General features: G+C 34.8%; 1 protein-coding gene and 2 gene segments (V, D, J or C); all 3 read right to left on the reverse strand.

Moving 5' to 3' along the window:
- The window catches only part of LOC125274624 (polymeric immunoglobulin receptor-like), an 859,185-nt gene that overhangs the window by 161,125 nt on the left and 676,903 nt on the right, over window positions 1-21,157 (reverse strand). The gene's annotated exons all lie outside the window — the stretch shown is intronic.
- Window positions 13,666-14,357, reverse strand: LOC125274801. The segment is given in 2 exon segments: window positions 13,666-14,057; window positions 14,185-14,357. Coding segments are annotated over 2 exon segments (402 nt in total).
- Window positions 16,374-17,064, reverse strand: LOC125274919. The segment is given in 2 exon segments: window positions 16,374-16,682; window positions 16,771-17,064. Coding segments are annotated over 2 exon segments (369 nt in total).

Raw genomic sequence — 21,157 nt, forward strand, 5'->3', positions numbered from 1 at the left:
ATGGGCTTACTGTACACAAGTGGCAAACACATAAGATTTCTGTTTTGTCTTTTTGTACAAGTGCTAAATGCACAGGTTTTTTTGTTTTGCAACATGCTTTTAGCCTACAGTGAACAAACATTTATTTCTCCAGCTTCATGTCCTGAGCATTGTGTTTTCTATTTTTCTACGTAGTGTTTAGTGACTGTTCAGTAGTGTTTTTAATTTTGATTGACTCGGGGCACGATTTGACAACATAGTTCAGTTTTAAACACAGATTGAACTGTTTTGAAGTGAAAGTTTGGTTTTGCAAGAAGAGTCTGAGGTTTTGTGAATGTAGCTTGAAAATTGGGTTTTGTGTTCACAGTTTAGAGAAAAGGAGAGCAGCTTTCAAGAAATGTGTCTTAGCAATTGAGAAAAACTGTAATTCAGTAGCCGATATCCAGGAGACGGAGACGGGTAGGTTTAGGGATATTAAAGTGGGAGGAGTTGGATCTGGATCCAAACTTGCCCCCTGGATCTCGTGTTCTGCAGGGGCTACTGGATTAATTGAATGGCTGTGGATTGCTAACATATGCACTTAATATCCTGATTTAGCCTACCAAATGAACTTGCATCTGATATGGACTAGACGAACACTTCCTAAATCCTTTCATGACCCTGTTGGCCCTACTCATTTCCACAGATGGATTTGTTGAGTCAGAGTGCGTTATTATGTCACCTTATCACAAACGAGACACGCAGAATCATCTCGATGGCAAAAAGTGTCCCAATCACCCTGAATTCACCCTATATGTTTTCCAGGGAATGGCAATCTTTGTGTTGTTTCAGTGCTTAAGAACTACAGAAAACTACAGTGACTCAAATAATAGTGTACAATGTAGTGTACACATGTACAACTAGATGCTTAGCAATCGTCAACCAATCACATGCCTTATATTCACGATCTTTGGGCAGTGATTGGAAACTGCACAATGTATATGGCGTTTCTGCGTATGGTGATGGAAAATGTGACAATTGGAGTGAAGTGGAGACCATCATTCTTACCTTTTATACACTCTAAAAAATGCTGGGTTAAAAACAACCCAAGTTGGGTTGAAAATAGACAAACCCAGCAACTGGGTTGTTTTAACCCAGCGGTAGGGTTAAATGTTTGCCCAACCTGCTGGGTAGTTTTATTTAACTGAACTATTGTTTAAAAATTACTGTATTGCTTAATTAAAATTAACCCAAAGTATGTTGGAAATGAACATGTATTAATGTTCAATGAATAATTATTAAACAATAAACATTTATTAAATTGCTTATTAATACATTTATATTACAGTTTTTCTCAATTGTTTACACACAAATATTGGTACTTGAGACACAATGACCACAACATCCCACTGAGCAAATTAGGTCCAGAAGACGTCTTTTTGAGGTCTTGTCTCAGGTTGAAAAGACGTCCACTGAGGGGCCAGAATGAAAGTTTTTATGACGTCTTTTTTTGACGTCTTCTGAACATCCGATATAGACGAACACACAGAATCCTTCCAAGGAGAAAATCACAATTTTTAAGCCACCATCGTGGAGATGAGTGTTTGCTTTAGTTGGGCTCTTGACCCTTGACTTTTTATATTAGTTTTTGTTTGGGCTGTTGTAACAGCTAGTCAAGCAACGAAAAAAGATTGTGGTGGTTATGTTTTCACATAATCATTATTTTATCTGAATCCCTGAGCTCATTTAGAGCCCAATCTCTGAGTTGGATTTACAGTTATTGATTACAGCAGCACTGTGACTCTACAGCAGAGGATCTGCTTTTACAATATGATTAAAAAAAATCTGAAAATGTGTGCTGAACAAATAAGAAAAAAGTTTTTTTTTTATTTTAGGCACACACAGACATCAAGGATCATCCTGTGAATCTCAACAGTGGTGACCATCAAAAAGCATGTTGCAGTGCATTCTGGGAGCCACCAATCAAAATTCACACATGGCTCCCATCATGCATTGCTTCATGAATAAATTATGAGCTTAATTGTCTTAGTAATTTCCTTTCCTTTGTCACCGTCATGTTTTCTCTTTACTTGTCTGGCTGTTATGACTCAGTTAACAGCCCAAACAAAATCTAATATAAAAAGTCAAGGGTCAAGAGCTCAACTAAAGCAAACACTCATCTCCACGATGGTGGCTTAAAAATTATGATTTTTTCCTTGGAAGGATTCTGTATGTTCGTCTATATCGGATGTTCAGAAGACGTCAAAAAAAGACGTCATAAAAACTTTCATTCTGGCCCCTCAGTGGACGTCTTTTCAACCTGAGACAAGACCTCAAAAAGACGTCTTCTGGACCTAATTTGCTCAGTGGGATGTAACTCATGCACCAACCCCCTGAACCAATTCTGCTAAACTACAAGCACAATTCCTGCTTTACACTCACATTGCAGTTCTAAAACACACTTTTTTCAAAACACTACACACAATTCTCTGCATTTGGCACAATTTTCAGGCAGAAAAATCTCTTGTTTTCACAAGGAACACACTGCCATTCAAATATGCACACTGACTCATCACATGGGCAAACACCTGTCACACATTTTTACAATTAGCAAACAGAGCTTTAGCATAAAAGGGCATATATATATATATTTTTAGTGTAACTGTATACAGTAAATTATTCTGTTGTTTTGCATGTAGACCACTGTATGTGCAACTTTGCGTTGGTTGGGATGTACACTGTACATTGTTTTTGTTGGAAAAATAAAATATATTTGTTACCGTGTATTTGTGTGTTCTGACTATAAAAACTACATATATATATATATATATATATATAATATATATATATATATATATATATATATATATATATATACAGTGCCCTCCACAATTATTGGCACCCTTAGTAAATATGAGCAAAGGCGGCTGTGAAAATTAATCTTCATTGTTTATCCTTTTGATCTTTCATTCAAAAAATTATAACCTTTCATTGAAGGAAAACAGTTGAAAGTGGGGGGAAACTTACATTATGAAATAAATTATTTTCTTCAAAACACGTTGGCCAGAATTATTGGCACCCCTAGAAATTCTTATGAGTAAAATATCTCTGAAGTATATTCCCATTCATATTTGCATTTTTTAGCACACCAGGGTGATCATGAACATGAAATTGTCCAGCCATGACTTCCTGCTCCACAGGAGTATAAACATGAGGAAACACAGAGGCCAAATTCCCTTAATCATTCATCACAATGAGTAAAACCAAAGAATATAGTTCTGATGTGCAGCAAAAGATTGTTAAGCTTCACAAAATAGAAAATGTCTGTAAGTAAAAAGCTAACGGATTAAAAAAAAAACATTTCCACCATCAGGGCAATAATTAAGAAGTTCCAATCAACTAAAGATGTTACAATCTGCCTGGAAGAGGACGTGTGTCTAAATCGTCCTAATGTGAAGTGAGGAGGAAACTTTGAGTGGCCAAGGATCACAGCTGGAGAATTGCAGAGATTAGTTGAGTCTTGAGTCTCAGAAAGCCTAAAAAAATGATCAAACAGCACCTACATCCCCACAAGTTGTTCAGGAGGGTTTCAAGAAAAATCCTCTGCTCTCATCCAGAAACAATCTCCAGCATATTCAGTTGTCAGTCAAGACTGGAACTTCAAATAGGACGGCTTCTGTGGTCAGATGAAACTAAAAAAAGAGCTTTTTGGCAGCAAACCCACCAGATGGGTTTGGTGCACACATGGATAAAAAGTACCCCATGCCCACGGTTAAATATACTGCTGGATCTTTAATGTTGTGGGCCTATTTTTGTGCTGGAGGTCCTGGACAACTTGTTCAGATATATCGTATCATGGATTCTATCAAATACCAACAGATAAAAAATCAAAACCTGACCGCTTCTGCTAGAAATCTTATAATGGGCTGTGGTTGGATCATCCGTCGGGACAATGATACAAAACAAACATCAAAACCAACACAGAAATGTGTCACTGAGCACAAAATGAAGCTTCTGCCATGGCCATCTCAGTCCTCTGACCTGAACCCTAAAGAAATGAGTGGAGTGAACTGAAGAGAAGAAGCACCAACATGGAGCTGGAATCTGAAGGATCTGGAGAGATTCAGCATGAAGGAATGGTCTCTGATCTCTTGTCAGGTGTTCTCCAAACTCATCAGGCATTATAGGAGAAGACTCAGAGCTGTTATCTTGGGAAAATGAGGGTGCAAAAAGTTTTGAATAAAAGGGTGGCAATAATTGTGGCCAACGTGTTTTGGAGAAAAACATTTATTTCATAATGTGAGAAGTGTTTTCCATTCATCATAGTGTTTTACATAGAGCACATCAGTGTTCAACTGGTTCTTATAAATGTCTATTCATATGATGGTTTGTGTGTGTCATTTGAAAACAAAATACCATTTTGAGAAGAAAGAACATTGTTTTGAATGTAAAGTTTCATTTTGCAGGAGAATTGAGGGGTTTTGCCCATTGTGTGTGTGTTTTTTGATTTGTGTGTAGAGTTCTGAGAGTATGAGGCATGCTTTCAGAAAATGTGTGTAAACAATCAAGAAAAACTGTAATAAACTATTAAACTATTAAATTTATATTAATAAAATATTAAAGCTTATTAATAAACATTCACCTTTTGTCTATTATTGTTGCCTCTAATTGCATCTGGTTTTTAATTTCCCAACTATTTTGGGTTCATTTTAAGCTAGCCATATAGCAATTTTTAAACAATAGTTGGTTTAAATAAAACTACCCAGCAGATTGGGCAAACATTTAACCCAACCGCTGGGTTTGTCCATTTTCAACCCAACTTGGGTTGTTTTTAACCCAGCATTTTTTAGAGTGTAGTTCAAAAAGTTAATTCAGAAAAAAACTTGATATACACAACTCTGATCCACAAACACTATTTGAAGAGCTCTTACAAATGCATGCATAAAAAGCACAACTACTAGGCTATATAATATATTTGTAAGCAATACAACCAATCCATAAATACATACTGTCATGATCATGTTCTGTTTTGTCTTGTCTATTTTTTTTCTAGTCTTTGTTTTCATTGTCACTGTTTGCTATAGTTCCGTTCAGTCATTAGTTGTCAGGGGCTACTTCTGAAAACTTAAAAATGCTGCCTTTAAAGGATGCATTACAAGGTAGGAAGGCATCAAGGCACGTCTGAATCCAATGTTAGCTTCACTCCCTCTTTCTTGAGATACCTTCATCTGATCTAATTTTGAAGGAAGCACACATGTATCCTTCGCTACCTTTGATATCTGAAAATCCTGTACTTTTCATTCTGTGACAGCTGAGCGTAAAAATAAAGTTGCAGTTGGTGGTCGGTTTGTGTATAACGTACATTTTTGACCAATGTTTTCCACTTTTGATGTCATTTCTAGCTAGATATTACTATTGTAGTAATTATATATTCACTTTGTTTTCATCAAAGCTCTCTCTATTTTGCACGTCCTGAATTTGCTGAGTTAGATGCATTCCTGGGTCAACATATTTTGTTGATCCTGGAACAAAATTCCAGTCTGAAAATTTAGTCTTGACCCTATTCGTACCCCTAAACCTAACCCTTACCCATAAGTTATCCCAAACATCAGCACCAATTCATGATTTTAAGCCTAAACTTGACATAATCTGTAAACTTGTCCCTCAAATCTGGTTGATTTGAATGTTGTTCCAGGATCAACAAATATGTTGACCCAGGAACATACTAACTCAGCAATATCAGGTTATGCTTCTATTTTGCTGTAGATCATTAAACCATTATGCTTCCTCAGAGGTCTGTTCGAAATCAGTTTTGTGAGGTGCCTTTGTGCACAAACACTGCCTGCAGATTAACTGCCTGATTAGGCAGTGAGGAAACCATTTTCAGATAAAGCCATAACCGTCACACCTGTAACAGTTCCCTTTTAGTTCCCGTTTTCAGTTTATAACTGAATGATGATACAAAGAAAGGATTTTTAGAAATCTTGGCCAACTGAAAAGTATGAACATAAACCCCACCCACGGGAACACGCAACACTGTTGATTGTACAGTTATTTACTGTAATCTACATTATGTTACTGCAAAGATACCATGCACTAAATTAAAACTTGTGTTACCTCGTTTCATTTGCAGAAACCAACTGCCTCAAATTGTCAGAGTGCCATTTAAGTTTACAAACTAATTTTTATTATATGCTAATAATATGTGCATATTACTACAATTAACTTATTTCTTTAGAATTCAATAAAACATTTTAAATAAAAAAGATTTTTATTTACACAGTCACCATCTGTTAAATAAAACAACATGCAGCATATCACCAGAGTCTCTGGATCTTCTCCTGAACTTGCAGGCTCTACTCTTCAGCACAATGGTGACCCGCAAAACTAGATTTTATAGTAAACTGCTGGCAACAGTGTTGCCAGTATATAACTGCTTTTTAACTTACAGTTTGTTACTGTTAAAATACATTTTGTGTCTTTTTATCTTACACCTATAACCCTTTCAACTCCACAGGAACATCCTCTAGTGTCCACACTACAGAGTAAAAGTAACGCTATGTTGCAGTGAGATAATTAAGTTAATATTTAAGTGATGATTGAGCATTAATGATGAACACCTGCTGTTAACAAGCAGAACCACTGAAAAGATGAACAAGAACAGAATAAATAGGAGCAGAAACTACAAACTGTTGGGTTTGATGTTACCATTGAGGAGATCAATGAGCTTTAATTGAGCTCTTTACCCACGACTTTTTAATACATCAGTTTTTTTTTGTCTCTGATTGCTTAATCAAGTCACGTTTATGTCAGACGCAAATGTGGAGAAAAAAGTTTTTGAGGGTTGATAGTTATGTGTCGGTGTTTTGTCCATTGTTACATTATTAATAGACTAATGTTTTTCATTATCACCACTGTGAAACTACAGCAAGTTTATTTGTAAACACCATGAACAAAAAACAGCTGCAGCATTATTTAGACACACACAGATATCAAAAATCAGCACATCAATCTCAACAATGGTATCAATAAAGCTGCATAATTTATTCATTCTGCAGTGCATGCTGGGAGTTTTATGAAGGAGCTCAAAATATTTTATGCATTATAAGACTTATATATTCTCCTAAATACCTGAAATATTGCTGTTCTTATGCTGTTGAATCACAGACATAGTATAATCAAAGATAAAATAGCAAAACATATTTTCCATAAAACTTTAATATTTTATTCATTTTGATTAGTATTCCTTAAAATTACATCTGATTACTAGCTATCCTATTTCCAGATGTCCACGATAGTGCGAAACCCTGACTGTTCAAACACACACAAAAAATAAATTAAAATAAATAAATAAAAAGTGCATGTTTGAAGAGGTTTAATAAGAAGAGCCACTGCTAAGAAAAGCAAGTCAAAAAGTTCCATAATTCGACAGTGACTTAGGCTATTAAATTCGTTCATATATAAACAGACCATTCATTTAGTTAAATAACTTAAGCGGGTCTACTGCCCCTATTGGGTAGGTCTACGGGTTGGTGTATGCCGGCCCTTACAGTATATTCAACTGGCGACTATGATAGTCATTGCTTAAAATTCTAACAGTAAAATCTAACAAAGACCTTACAAAGTAACACACAGGTAAAAATCACAAATAATATGTATCAAGACCCCATGAAAACAAACAAAACAGTCTGTAAATATACCGTAGGCTATATATTATTGCTGCCTTTAGGCCAATCTCTCTCTCTCTCTCTCTCTCTCTCTTTTTAAATCAACTGTACATGTCGTGTTGATGTCTCAAGATGTTGCTTTCTCGCCCTCTAGCGTTTATATGCGGGTTTACAGGCTTCTCTGTTTTGACATCACCATTGCTTTGACTTAAAGTAAATTTGCACCCTCAGAGGAACAACTTTCTTGACTTTATATTTCTAGTAGGCTAATATTCCATAATAATAATTTGGTAACATTTTACAATAAAGTTCATTAGTTAAACATTAATGTATTACAGTTTTTCTCAGTCGCTTTGGTGCATTTCTCACATCACTATTTACATTTGCACAACAGTTAATGCAGTTCTCAAAACAATTAGTACAAACTGCAAAACCTAGTTGATAACCTGCAAAAGCGTGTCACTTGCTCAAAATGGATAGGTCATTCCTCAAAAGCAAGTATTCGTGTCAATGAAAGTGTCAGTGTCATCAAGATGAAAAGTCCTGACACCATTGTTTATGAACAAGATAGTCAAATGGCTTTGTCATGTTTTCATTATGACAGTTTACTCTGTCAATGTTTTCCAATGCAAAAAAGTCAGATCTTCGTGACACTACCTGAAAATGCTCAAGACAGCACTATATACTATTTGCACAGCCATTTGAAAAATACAGTAAAGTTACACATTACTGTATTTAGTGAGGTAACTGAGTACAAGACACTGAATATGTATGTTTCACATTTTTACTGCATATGCTCTTTGCAATTCTAATTTGTTCACAGCATTGTGCAAAAGAAAAAATACACCCTTATTTGCAACAAACATAAACTCCCTTTGGGTAGAGCTGTGCACAACTGTAAACAATATTGCAGTACACATGGCAAATCTTTACTGTAACACTACTGTACACTACAATACACTAAATGTGTGATGCAGTAAAGCTGTACGTCTAAATGTAAAATGTACAGTGACAAGTTCTTGTCCCACTGCAAGCTTCATGTATGACACGATGACAGTAGTGCAGTGCAGATTGTTTAGTGCTGAATTACTGTCCATTTATACACACCTGTTCTCCCAACGAAATGTTTGGATAATTGAATTTACAGTGGTTCTCCCAACATTTGGCTGCACCCTTCGACCAGCCTCAGCCATTGTGAGGCCGTGATTGACAACATGATCCACAATTGTAGCCCTGATTTCATCAGGGATCTGCCTATTGGCCTCTTCTTCCTCTTCCCCTGTTTTGTCCCCTTCCCCTTCCTCCCCGCACCCTTACCCCTCTTCCATGAGGCTGACCTTCCACTTCTGTGTCACAGTATTGTAGAAATGGTACAAAATATGTCCTGCTTGGTTTGTATATGCTTGTAAAGTGGGGGTTTATATGATTCAGCTCTGACAGTGATTGTAGAGAAGTGGCTTATCATTGGTTGCAACTAATGCTTCACACACCCCTTCTCATCAGTGAAAGTTGAGATTCACTTGAGAGAAATTGTTCAATTTAGGAGACATTTTCAGGAAAAAAAGATTTTAAAAAATGTTTAAAATTTGCTTGACAGATTTTGACAACTAGTTCAACATTTTTGTATGTAATGACTCAAGCAATGAAATGAGGATTATTAGTTTTATATGGAATGACTATTCAGCATTCACAAGTATAGTTAATTTTGACTGACATGACATAAGCAAATGATAATGTTATAAAACAGCAGAGAGTTGTATGAAAGCAATTGATGCATGTCCAAAAGCATTTGCAATTTGTTCAAAGGAATGAGAAACTGCTACTATGATGTGCACAAATGACTAAATATTGTGGAGGTTGAACTAACTGTTGTGCAAATGTAAATAGTGATGTGAGAAATGCACCAAAGCGACTGAGAAAAACTGTAACTAACATGAACTAACCATGAGCAATACATACTATTTACTAATCTTTGTTAACTTTACTTAACTTTACTTGTTCATTGTTTGTTCATGTTAGTTCACAGTGCATTAACTAATGTTAACAAGATTTTAATGTATTAGTAAATGTTAAAATTAAAACTAACAGGTTAATAAATGCTGTATAAGTGTCACAGATCCCTTGTCTCCCGAACTCCATTTCCCATGATCCTCGTGTTTCCACACCTGCACTCACTTCCCTCGTCATCTCCCCATCATCACAGATCATCCTCACCTGGACCTCCTCGTCAGCACTCCCTATATATATGGACTCACTCCCTTCGCTCCTTGTCCGTTCTCTGTTGTGTTTATGTGTTCTATGGTATTATATTCCTTGATAATCATTAAAGTCTATTATTTGTGGCTCTTAGTGAACGCTTCATCTCTCCAGCACATACACCCGTAACAATAAGTGCAGTTCATAATTCATGTTAACTAATGTAGTTTACTAATGTTAACACTTTACAATAAGGTTAATTATTTATCAATAATTTTAATTGCGTTTCATACGAATATGTGAAATATTATGAGTAATTATTAATGACACATGCTTTGTTTATATTTATTTCTTGTGTTAAGTAGGTGATGGAAATACAACCCCACCCAAATGTAAAAAAAAAAAAAAAAAGTAACTATAGTTTTATTCAATAACAGTGATGCTTTTGGCAGATGCTTTTATCCAACGTGGCTTAAACTGCAAATCAAGATATACAGTTTTATCATATTTTATCATGCATTCACTGGGAAATAAACCAACTGGCATTGCTATAGCATCATGCTCTATGCCACAGTAAATATTTATTTAGGAAAACATAACTCAGTCTTTTTTTTTTTGAGTCACATCTGAAATATCTTCATATAAACATATTAGACCATCCATATTCCCCAAATGTTAACAATTTAATGGAGTTGTCTTGAACAAACAATATTATATTAAAGAATGATGCTTTTTTTTTTTTTTTTTTTTAGGGTTTAATGATTTCCCAGCATGCTTAATGGCATTTTGCTTTGGTGACTTTATTCATTTTTATAGCCGCTGTTGTTGTTTTTGTTTGACTGAAGTGTCTTCAATTTTCAGACTGCACATCTGAAGATTCAGCTGGTTCTTGCTATTATCTCTTGAGGTCTTAAATATGATGCAGAATGGGAGAAGTGGAGGTATTTTTGTTTGAATGGATTGTGATGAGAAAAAAAACATACTTGAAGTGCCACCTATATGGCTCAAATATAAAGAGAAAGACAAACCCTCTGTACTACTGCACAGATCACTGAAATGTTCTAATAATATTTTGGCCAATGAAGCTGAAGAGAATCTACAAAGAGAGCAACTCTTTAATTCCCAGGGATGTAAATGTTCTAGTCATGTCTGTCTGCACTTCTGTTTTTGATTGGCGGCTGCAGTCTTTTGTCTAACTGTGACTCTTTTGCACAGTAATAAACAGCCGTGTCTTCAGTCTTCAGGCTTTTTATCTCCAAGTACACCATGTTTTTGCTGGTGTCTTTTGTGATGGAGAACTGGCCTTGTAGAGACTGAGCAAAAATAGTGCCAGTGCCACTGTCAATTCGGCCAATCCACTCCAGTCCTCTCCCTGGTTTCTGACGGATCCAGTGCATCCAGCTAAGGGAGAGTCCAGAAACCACACAAGATAGTGTGACTGATTCTCCTGGTTTCTTTACTTCAGAGCCAGAAGAGGTCAGTGATTGACCATGTGCATCTGGAACTAAGACAAAATGTTCACATAATTAAAACAGCATTGGTTTTAAATATTCATATTTAGAAAGTTTCTTAATGAGATCGATAAGCAGATTTAAACTTACATGAAACCAGTACAAATATAATAATATAACTCAGATTCATCTTCCTCTAAGACCAATGCAGTTTCATGCAAAAACTGTGTTTCTGGTGTGTGAATAAGCTTTTAAAATTGAAGCATTTATTGAACAGAGAACAGACGATGTTTCAGACTTCATTTGATTAAGGGAGGGTCTTAATCTGCTGCACTGCCCTCACTGTTAATCAGTGATCAGATGAAGATGGGAAAAACATACGTGTATGTGTGTATATTTTGTATATAATATAATATAATATAATATAAGTTATAAAATACACTTTGATAGATTTTTGAAATAAATTTTAAATATAGTAAATTTGTAACTTTATTATTAGAAGAAAAAATCATTACAAATATATTTAATTATATTATTATACATTAATCTATATTATTATGACTAAAACCCGATAAGTTACGGTAACTCAAACCATTTGAGGAAACCGATTGCCGTAAACCAATAAGTATGAGTACTGTAAACTCATTTACACTGAGTTAAATTCACTTATATTTTAGTGTTGGTTTAGTCAATCATTAGAGTAAAGTCAATTTAATGTTATTTAAAAGTTTATTTTATTAACTCAGTTTGAATTCAGGTAACAAATCTAACTATGAAAAATCTAAGTACATTTGGAAGTACACTTTAACCATATTTCAAAGACAATATAAGCATTTATGAATGTACTTAAAAAGATTAAAGTCCCACTTAAGTGGGTCAAAAAATCACTTTTAAATCACTAATTGCATTTAATATAAATTTAAACTCTAATACAAATGAATTAAATTACATATGCATTTAGTTTTCAAAAACATTTAATTCACACTTAAGTATTTTAAAATATATTATTCGCATAATAAGTACACTTTATAAAAGTATGAAAAAAGTGCACTTCTTTTTCATAAGGGATGTTGTTTGATTAATATTTCAAGCTTAAATTGCGTTAGCTGCTAATACTGTAGATCTGTGCTGTTGTTGGAGGACTGGTGCTTGTATGTGATACCCTGAGGAGGGTCTGGCTAAATGAGGTCCGTGAGGAGGACGGAGGGAGACGTTTTGACATTTCAAGATGTGACTGACAGTGGTGGTTGTTGCACTGATGTGTGACTTTGCTTATTTTTGAGCGTCACTACAGCAATTAAAGCAAGAGTACTGTACATTTGAATGAATTGATCACTTTTTGCCATGGAGTTACAGAGACAATATTGTATCAAATTTTAGAAATTTTACATTGGATGAAAGGAAAATAATTAAAGTTAGAAACAAATAAATATAAATAGTAAGTAAAAATGTGATTTTTTTTTTTTCACAGAGTCTGCGTAAATAAGATAATCAGATTCGGAACTTTCACCAGTGTTTACTCTCCCAATCCACTCCAGAGCTTTCCCTGGCTTCTGCCTGATCCAGTGCATGAAGTACTGTGTCCAGATATTTTACAGGAGATCTACTGTTTCTCCAGGTCTCTTTTCACAGCAGGAGACTGATCTAATGGATTTCATCACCACTGATACCTGTGGAATAAAAGACATAAATCATATTAACAGTGAGCTTCTATCATAGTGCTGTTTTCCAGAATAACACAAATGTCAAATTTACCTTGTGAGAAACAATCACCACAAATATGAAATGCCAGTGCTCATTGACACCATTGTTAAAACGTTTGCTAAATGTAAATTCTGCTTCTATTCTTTCAGTGGACAGTGAACAGTGATCTGGATTTGTGTGTTATATAGAGGTAAATCATACATTGCTAGTCTCTTTCTCAGGCCTTGTACATGATTATTATTAATGTGAGGAGGAGGAGTTACTAAGTACAGAATTGTTTATTGTGGACTTCAATTTATCTGTTTTCTTCATGTAATTTAAATGTCAGTATGCTGCATGGTTGTTTAGTATAATTTATAATGTAATAAAATAATTGTTTGATAATTATTAAGTCTTCAGAAACGGGTCATGTTTAATATTTAAGTTAGTGACTTCCTCTTGTGGAGCTCTGCTGCTATAGTAGACTATATTATATAATATATTAGCATTGATACATTTCTACAATACACTTTTATATACAGTTTTTTATTATTCATATAAATTATATTAATATAGGTTATATTTATTGTTAAACCAAAATATAACAACAAATAGTATTTCTTTTCACAGACTCAAAATAATAATCTTAGATGCCTTAACGCTCAGGTCACTTTAGTGTCTGGTAATGTGTTTGAATATGATCATGAGCATGAATCAGGCATTGAGTGTGTTGATCTTTGTGTTGATGATCTGCAGATCTGTTTTTGTCACTTTCTCACATTGAGCTGAGCCACTGTGTCTGTCTTTGCACAGTAATACACAGCTGTGTCTTCAGTCTGCAGGCTGCTGATGTCTAAGTACAGCTCATTCCGGTCCGTGTCTCTGGAAATCGTGAAGCGACTCTTGAAGGAATTTCCAGAGTCTATCGATCCACCGCCCCATATGATCACGATCCACTCCATGGCTTTTCCAGGAGGCTGCCTGATCCAAGCTGTGCCATAGTCTTTGAGGGCATATCCAGAGATCTGACAGGACAACTTCACTGATTGACCAGGAGCTTTAATCTGTGCAGGAGACGAGGTCAGAGAGATGCCAGAAACATCTGAAAAAGACAAAAACATACTGTGAGAGTCAGTCTCAATTCATCTGTTTCTATATAAATATTAGAATAATTACAGTCAGCAACAGAAAGATTCACTTTTCTGATGAGATTGAATGAATCCACTTACATGGCAAAAAAACACATAAAATGAGTAGAATTTGACTCATGATTGATTTCAGAGTCAGACAGGACATCCACACAGCTTTTGTCCTAGTGTTAGTGACTGATCCTGTACTCGAGGAAACTGACACTCTTATTCTCTCATGTGGATGGTGAACATTTGCATATTATTAACTGAGTTAAATCAGGTTAAATCAGGATACTGTTGTGAAGCTTCAGTTCTGTGACCTAAAATGCTTTCATAAAGTGTTTGCATCTTTAGCATTGGCTCACTTTCAGGAATTCACAAAGAGATCAGAGAGTTAAGAACAGCATTATGCAGACAATAACAATACATGAGTCGATGTTTACATCCATCTAGTTTTATGACTCATGGCTTAAATTATTTGTTTGGATTAAAACTGGACAAAATAAACTAAAGGAATAGTTTTTATTTTTGGGTCAACTATCATTGTAAGTGTCATATTTCAAGAATCAATAATAAAAAATATCTCTGTATGTATGTATTCTCTTCTCTAGCTTGCTTACTAATCTCAAATAAACCTGCCATTGTATATTACAAATATTGTTGAATCCTTGACGAATTGCTTTGTTCCTCTCTTAAAAGTCACTTTGGATAAAAGCGTCTACTAATAAATGTAAATGTGTAAATGCAATACATGAGTGATAATATAATCATGAATGAGATGTTTTATTTACACATACAGTGGCATGAAAAAGTATGTGAACCACTTGCAGAATCTGTGAAAATGTGAATAATTTTAATAAAATAAGTGAGATCATACAAAATGCATGTTATTTTTTATTTAGTACTGTCCTGAGTAAGATATTTTACATAAAAGATGTTTACATTTAGTTCACAAGACAAAACAATAGCTGAATTTATTAAAATGGCCCCATTCAAAATGTTTGTGAACCATTGATTCTCAATACTGTGTGTGGTTACCTGGATGATCCACGACTTTTTGTTTGTTTTGTGATGGTTGTTCATGAGACCCTTGTTTGTCCTGAGCAGTTAAACTGAGCTCTGTTCTTCAGAAAAATCCTCCAGGTCCTGCAGATTCATCAGTTTTCCAGCATCTTCTGCGTATTTGAACCCTTTCCAGCAGTGACTGAATGATTTTGAGATCTGTCTTTTCAAACTGAGGACAACTGAGGGACTCAAACACAACTATTAAAAAAGGTTCAAACATTCACTGATGCTCCAGAAGAAAACACGATGCATTAAGAGCTGGGGGTGAAAACTTTTGAACAGGATGAAGACGTCACAATTTTTCTTATTATATTTAAATATTGTTGTTTTTCATTTAGTACTGCCCTTCGGAAGCAACAGAAGATACTTGCATGTTTCCTGGAAGAAACATTAAGTACAATTTACCTTGATATTTAAATTCAAAAGTTTTCACCCCCCGGCTCTTAATGCGTCTTGTTTTCTTCTGGAGCATCAATGAATGTTTGAACCTTTTTTAATAGTTGTGTTTGAGTCTCTCAGTTGTCCTCAGTGTGAAAAGATGAATCTCAAAATCATACAGCCACTGCTGGAAAGGGTTCAAATATGCAAAAGATGCTGTAAAACTGATGAATCTGCATGGATCTGGAGGATTTTTCTGAAGAACAGAGCTCAGTTTAACTGCTCAGGACAAACAAGGGACTCATGAATAACCATCACAAAACATAAAAACAGTCGTAGATCATCAGGTAACCACACACAGTATTGAGAATCAATGGTTCACATACTTATGAATGGGGCCATTTTAATAAATTCAGCTATTGTTTTGTCTTGTGAACTAAACACAAACATCTTTTATGTAAAATATCTTACTCAGGACAGTACTAAATAAAAAAATAACATGCATTTTGTATGATCTCACTTATTTTATTAAAATTATTTATTTAAATTAATTTTCACAGATTCTGCAAGTGGTTCACATACTTTTTCATGCCACTGTATAAAGGGTGTTGTTGACTATAGTAGTTCAAGACATGTATGAAAAATATTTTTCTACAGTATTGTTTTGAACTAACAAGTTTACTATAATTGCTCAGATGATATTTGTGATTTGTGAGAATAATTAATGTCATTTTTTTGTTTAATTTTTTTGTTACATTGTAAAGAGCCAGTGGATTATATATAAAATAAATACAGATAAATGTCTTTGTTGTTTTCAGATTTTGTGCAGTGCTGTAGTTGTATTTGTCACTGTGGCTCTCTTGCACAATAATATACAGCAGTGTCTTCATTCTTCATATTATTCATCTGCAGATACATCTGTTTCTTGCTGTTGTCTCTGGAGATGGTGAACCGTCCCTGAACAGACTGAGAGTAGTATATAGTACTGCCAGGTGAGATGTATGCCAGCCACTCCAGACCTCCTCCTGCTGCCTGTCTGATCCAAGCCAAATATGGGTCACTGCTAAATCCAGAGGCTGTACAGGTAAGTCTGTGAGATCCTCCAGGTTTAATGACCGCTGACTCAGACTCAGTCAGTGTCTGACACCAACAGACTGAAAAATAAGCAGTTCAACATTAACATTTACAACAGTACACATGAATAAGTCTGATTGTCAACAGGTTTTCAAAAGCCCTTCTTACATTCTGTGAGAGCAAACATGACGATAAAACCCAGTTTAGACACAATAATATCCATTGCCATGTTATGAAAAGAGGAACCTGATGCAGGAAAGTCAAACAAGTTTTGTGTCTGTAGATGAATAGAGTGGGGGCTTTTAAAAGAGACAAGAAGTAGGTTTGCATAGACTGCCCTCTAAAGGCACATTTACATTTTCTGTGTCCTTATTAACCTCCATGTCTGCCTTTCAATGTATTGTTTGTTACTTTTTATTTACTAGCTCAGACTTGTAGTAGATACTTACAGAGCAAAGTTAAGTGGATACATTTTAATTGATCCAAATCCTTATCCAATCCCAGAATCATGAAAACTTTACACATTCCCAAAACATACAATATAAGGCAAATGTGAACACTGATCATAGAGATGAGATGAGTGAGTAAATTTTTTTTTTTTTTTTTTTAGTTTTTAAAAAAAAAAAAATTTTTTACATGGTTTAAAGTTGACATTTATTAATGAGGGATGGATTGTTTTTTTCAGATACCTATGTGAATTATTTTTGAATCACGTGTGGCACAAACAGTTTCTCTAAATCACATAAGTTTATGTACTGCTCAGCAGCCTCTTGTGTTACTGTGTTTTTCGGGCACAGTAATAAACAGCAGTGTCCTCAGCCTGTAGATTTGTCATGTGCAGATACACCTGCATTTTACTGTTGTCTCTGGAGATGGTGAATCGTCCTTCAACAGTTTTAGAGTAATATTTGATACCGCCGCTTTTTTGGAGTAGTTTTTGTTAAAAATCTCAATGACAAAACACTGAAAATATGAAGAGTTTATAAGGCAGAAAGTACATTTTAATTGGCATAGCCCATCCTCCAGCAGATTTCATATCAATAAAAGGAGGGTCAGACCAAAAGAAAAAAAAAATCAACCCTATATCTGGATTCATTTCTGGATTCATCATCTGGATTTGTTCATTGTTGATTATATTTACCACTACAGTGTATTAATTTACTTGAAAGATATAAAGATTAGTGTTTATCTTACTGTGGAAATGTACAGTAGGCCAACATTTTAAAATAGATTTGGCATGATTGAACATTGTTGAGTCTGAATCAAACAACAGCCTATTATTTTCAGATTAATTTATCAGGTGCTTATGTACAGTACACTCACTTCAGGTTATGAATCTCACTCAATGATCATTCCTCCAAACTTTGAATCTATTATCTTTTTGACCTTCCTTATTACCAGCCCAGAAATTCATACTCTCATTTGGGACGTTGTTTATACATGAGTATTCAAATGTTTAAACAACATTTCTAAACAAGTAATGTGTTGAAATATGGGAAAATTTGCAGTAATTGCTTCAGTGATCTCGTACATGAATAGTTTTTGTTCAGCCCTGCAGTCTTTTGTGTAACTGTGAATCTCTTGCACAGTAATAAACAGCTGTGTCTTCAGTCTTCAGGCTTTTCACCTCTAAATACAGCATGTTTTTGCTGGTGTCTTTTGTGATGGAGAACTGGCCTTGAAGAGACTGAGCATAATATACACTTGAGCCAGATATAAACCCAATCCACTCCAGTCCTCTCCCTGTTTTTTTTACGGATCCAGTGCATCCATAGCTGCGCATTGAGAATCCAGATGCACTGCAGGACAGAGTGACTGATTATCCTGGTCTTTTCACCACAGAATCTGAAGAGGTCAAAGGCTGACCACTAACAGCTGACAAACAGAGAAAAAATATGTTAGATGTTTTAGAAAAAATGAATTGACAACAATAATTCTCACATGAAATAATCATCAGGAGAACTCCATAAAGTACACTCTAAAAAATGCTGGGTTAAAAACAACACAAGTTGGGTTGAAAATGGACAAACCCAGCGATTGGGTTGTTTTAACCCAGCGGTTGGGTTAAATGTTTGCCCAACCTGCTGGTAGTTTTATTTAAACCAACTATTGTTTAAAAATTGCTGTATCGCTAGCTTAAAATGAACCCAAAATAGTTGGGAAATTAAAAAACAGATGCAATTGGAGGCGACAATAATAGACAAAAGGTGAATGTTTATTAATAAGCTTTAATATTTTATTAAAATAAATTTAATAGTTTAATAGTTTATTAATATAAATTTATTAATAAGCAATTTAATAAATGTTTATTGTTTAATCATTATTCATTGAACATTAATAAATGTTCATTTCCAACATACTTTGGGTTAATTTTAATTAAGCAATACAGTAATTTTTAAACAATAGTTGAGTTAAATAAAACTACCCAGCAGGTTGGGCAAACATTTACCCCAACCGCTGGGTTAAAACAACCCAATTGCTGGGTTTGTCCATTTTCAACCCAACTTGGGTTGTTTTTAACCCAGCATTTTTTAGAGTGTAACATTTCCATTATCACCATAAAACTGTCAAATGAAGAGAATAAGAAGATATTTATCTGCACTGCAGCAGAACATAAACACTGACTGAGGATTCAGTTTATAACACAGTCCTGTGAGTGTCTGAGTGACTCTGATCCTCCCTACTGAATCATTTGCATATATAGAGGTTCACAGCCTGTTGCAGGTGTAAAGATTTTTAATCTAGTTGTGTTTTAATTTAAATATTTATTTAGTGGGCCTGTTCACTTACAGTCATTCATTATTGAGCCAATGTCACTCAGATTCTCAAAACAGCTGGGCACAGATCTCACGAACACAAAATCACCAGTCTGATCATAGTCAGAGGATGCAGGGGGAACTAATACCTTTGGCTGCAACTGCTTGCTCACAACAAAGTCACGTTCATACAAACTGCTAAGTCATTGATAGACAGAAATCAAAAGGTCTCAGATGAAGTGTCTGCTGCTCCATTCATTTATGAGCCTTCAGTTTGACTCATTCTGCACATTAATGTGCTGTAACACCAGATTCAACTTAATCAGCTGAAATAACAATTTCAGAAGAACACAGAATAAATCAAATATAACATTTTATTTGCCAGGAACCGTAAGAATGCATCATGCTAATTAATAATAATAATTACATAATTAAACAGCAAGAAGCCAATAATGATAAATAATATCAATTACTCAAAGACTCCAGGTTTACTACTCCATTTATTGTTTTATTGCATTGTGTCTGAGGAGACTAGACTGGACTTACACAGGCATATATTGTTTAGTTACAATACGTTCAAGTAAAAAATGTACTATTTATTTATTTTTTTTTTTTTTTGAACAATGAATGAACAACAGCATCAGCTTCTCAAGGATGAAAGTTGGCTGTGGCAGCTGTTGTCTGGAGGACCACTGGCCATTCGAGGGCCTGTCTAAAGGTCATTGAGGAGAACAGAAGTGAGACATGCTGGTATTTTAGGTGTGACTGACAGTGATGGGATTGCAGTAGTCATTGTGTTGTTGCTGAGCACTGACAGAGCAGGTGGCTTTGCATATGAGTATTTTCAGCAGGTCAGTGAGGCCCTGTTTTTATTTACAAGATTAAGTTTGCTTTTTTATTGGTTAAAGCAAGAGCACTTTTGTATAGAGGCCTGAAGTTATGGAGATAATTATGGTATCACATTGGAAATTAACCCTCTATCGCACGCATTATGATAAATCTATAAAAACATATTTTACTCTTTTTCCTTTTCTTAGAATGGCTTAACTTGAAGTGCTGTAAAAAAAAAAAATTATTTTAAGGTACTTAATGATATGTTGCCATATGGCAACAACGTACAATAGTGGAAGTAAATTAGAATAAGTGTAAGTGTATATAGTTAATATTTTTCCTCAGAAATGTTGTTTGTATTGAATCAGTTGGTGCTATTATAAGCTTTACCAGTAAATATAAACAACACCTTATACATATTTTCCAACTTCTTGTGCTTTTATTTATTCCATTCTCTTTTGCTCAATAATGCTTTATATTCTTTGAATTTCATTACGTTTTTCATGAATATTATTTAAATAGCAAATGTAGACAGTTACAAACAAATCTAATACTGTTCATCATGTATCATAAAACATTGACATAAAACCCAAAACATTGCAGTTCATGAAAATTCAACATTACGCAATCTTATGAGAGGAAGGTTATGAACATGAACCCCCCATAATCCTTGAAACTTCACCTTTTTTCTATACGAAACTTCAAAAAGCATTTTTTTTTTTTTTCAGAGGTGAGACACATGTACACATGACATTTGGTGCACTTCACCCTAACAATACACTTACATCCACTTGCACCTTTTTGAGACACAATGGTAGGCCGGTGGTAGGTCTGGTCCAGTAGTACTGGCTGTGGTGGCAGGTCTCTGATGTTGATTTAATCCATAATACAAATGCCATGGCAGTCCTTAACATACAACTAATCATCATTATATCACTAGCATTAATGTTGTTATTGTTACAGCTTAA

The sequence above is a fragment of the Megalobrama amblycephala genome, linkage group LG1 (genome assembly GCF_018812025.1).
Source record: "Megalobrama amblycephala isolate DHTTF-2021 linkage group LG1, ASM1881202v1, whole genome shotgun sequence".
Lineage (NCBI taxonomy): Eukaryota > Metazoa > Chordata > Actinopteri > Cypriniformes > Xenocyprididae > Megalobrama > Megalobrama amblycephala.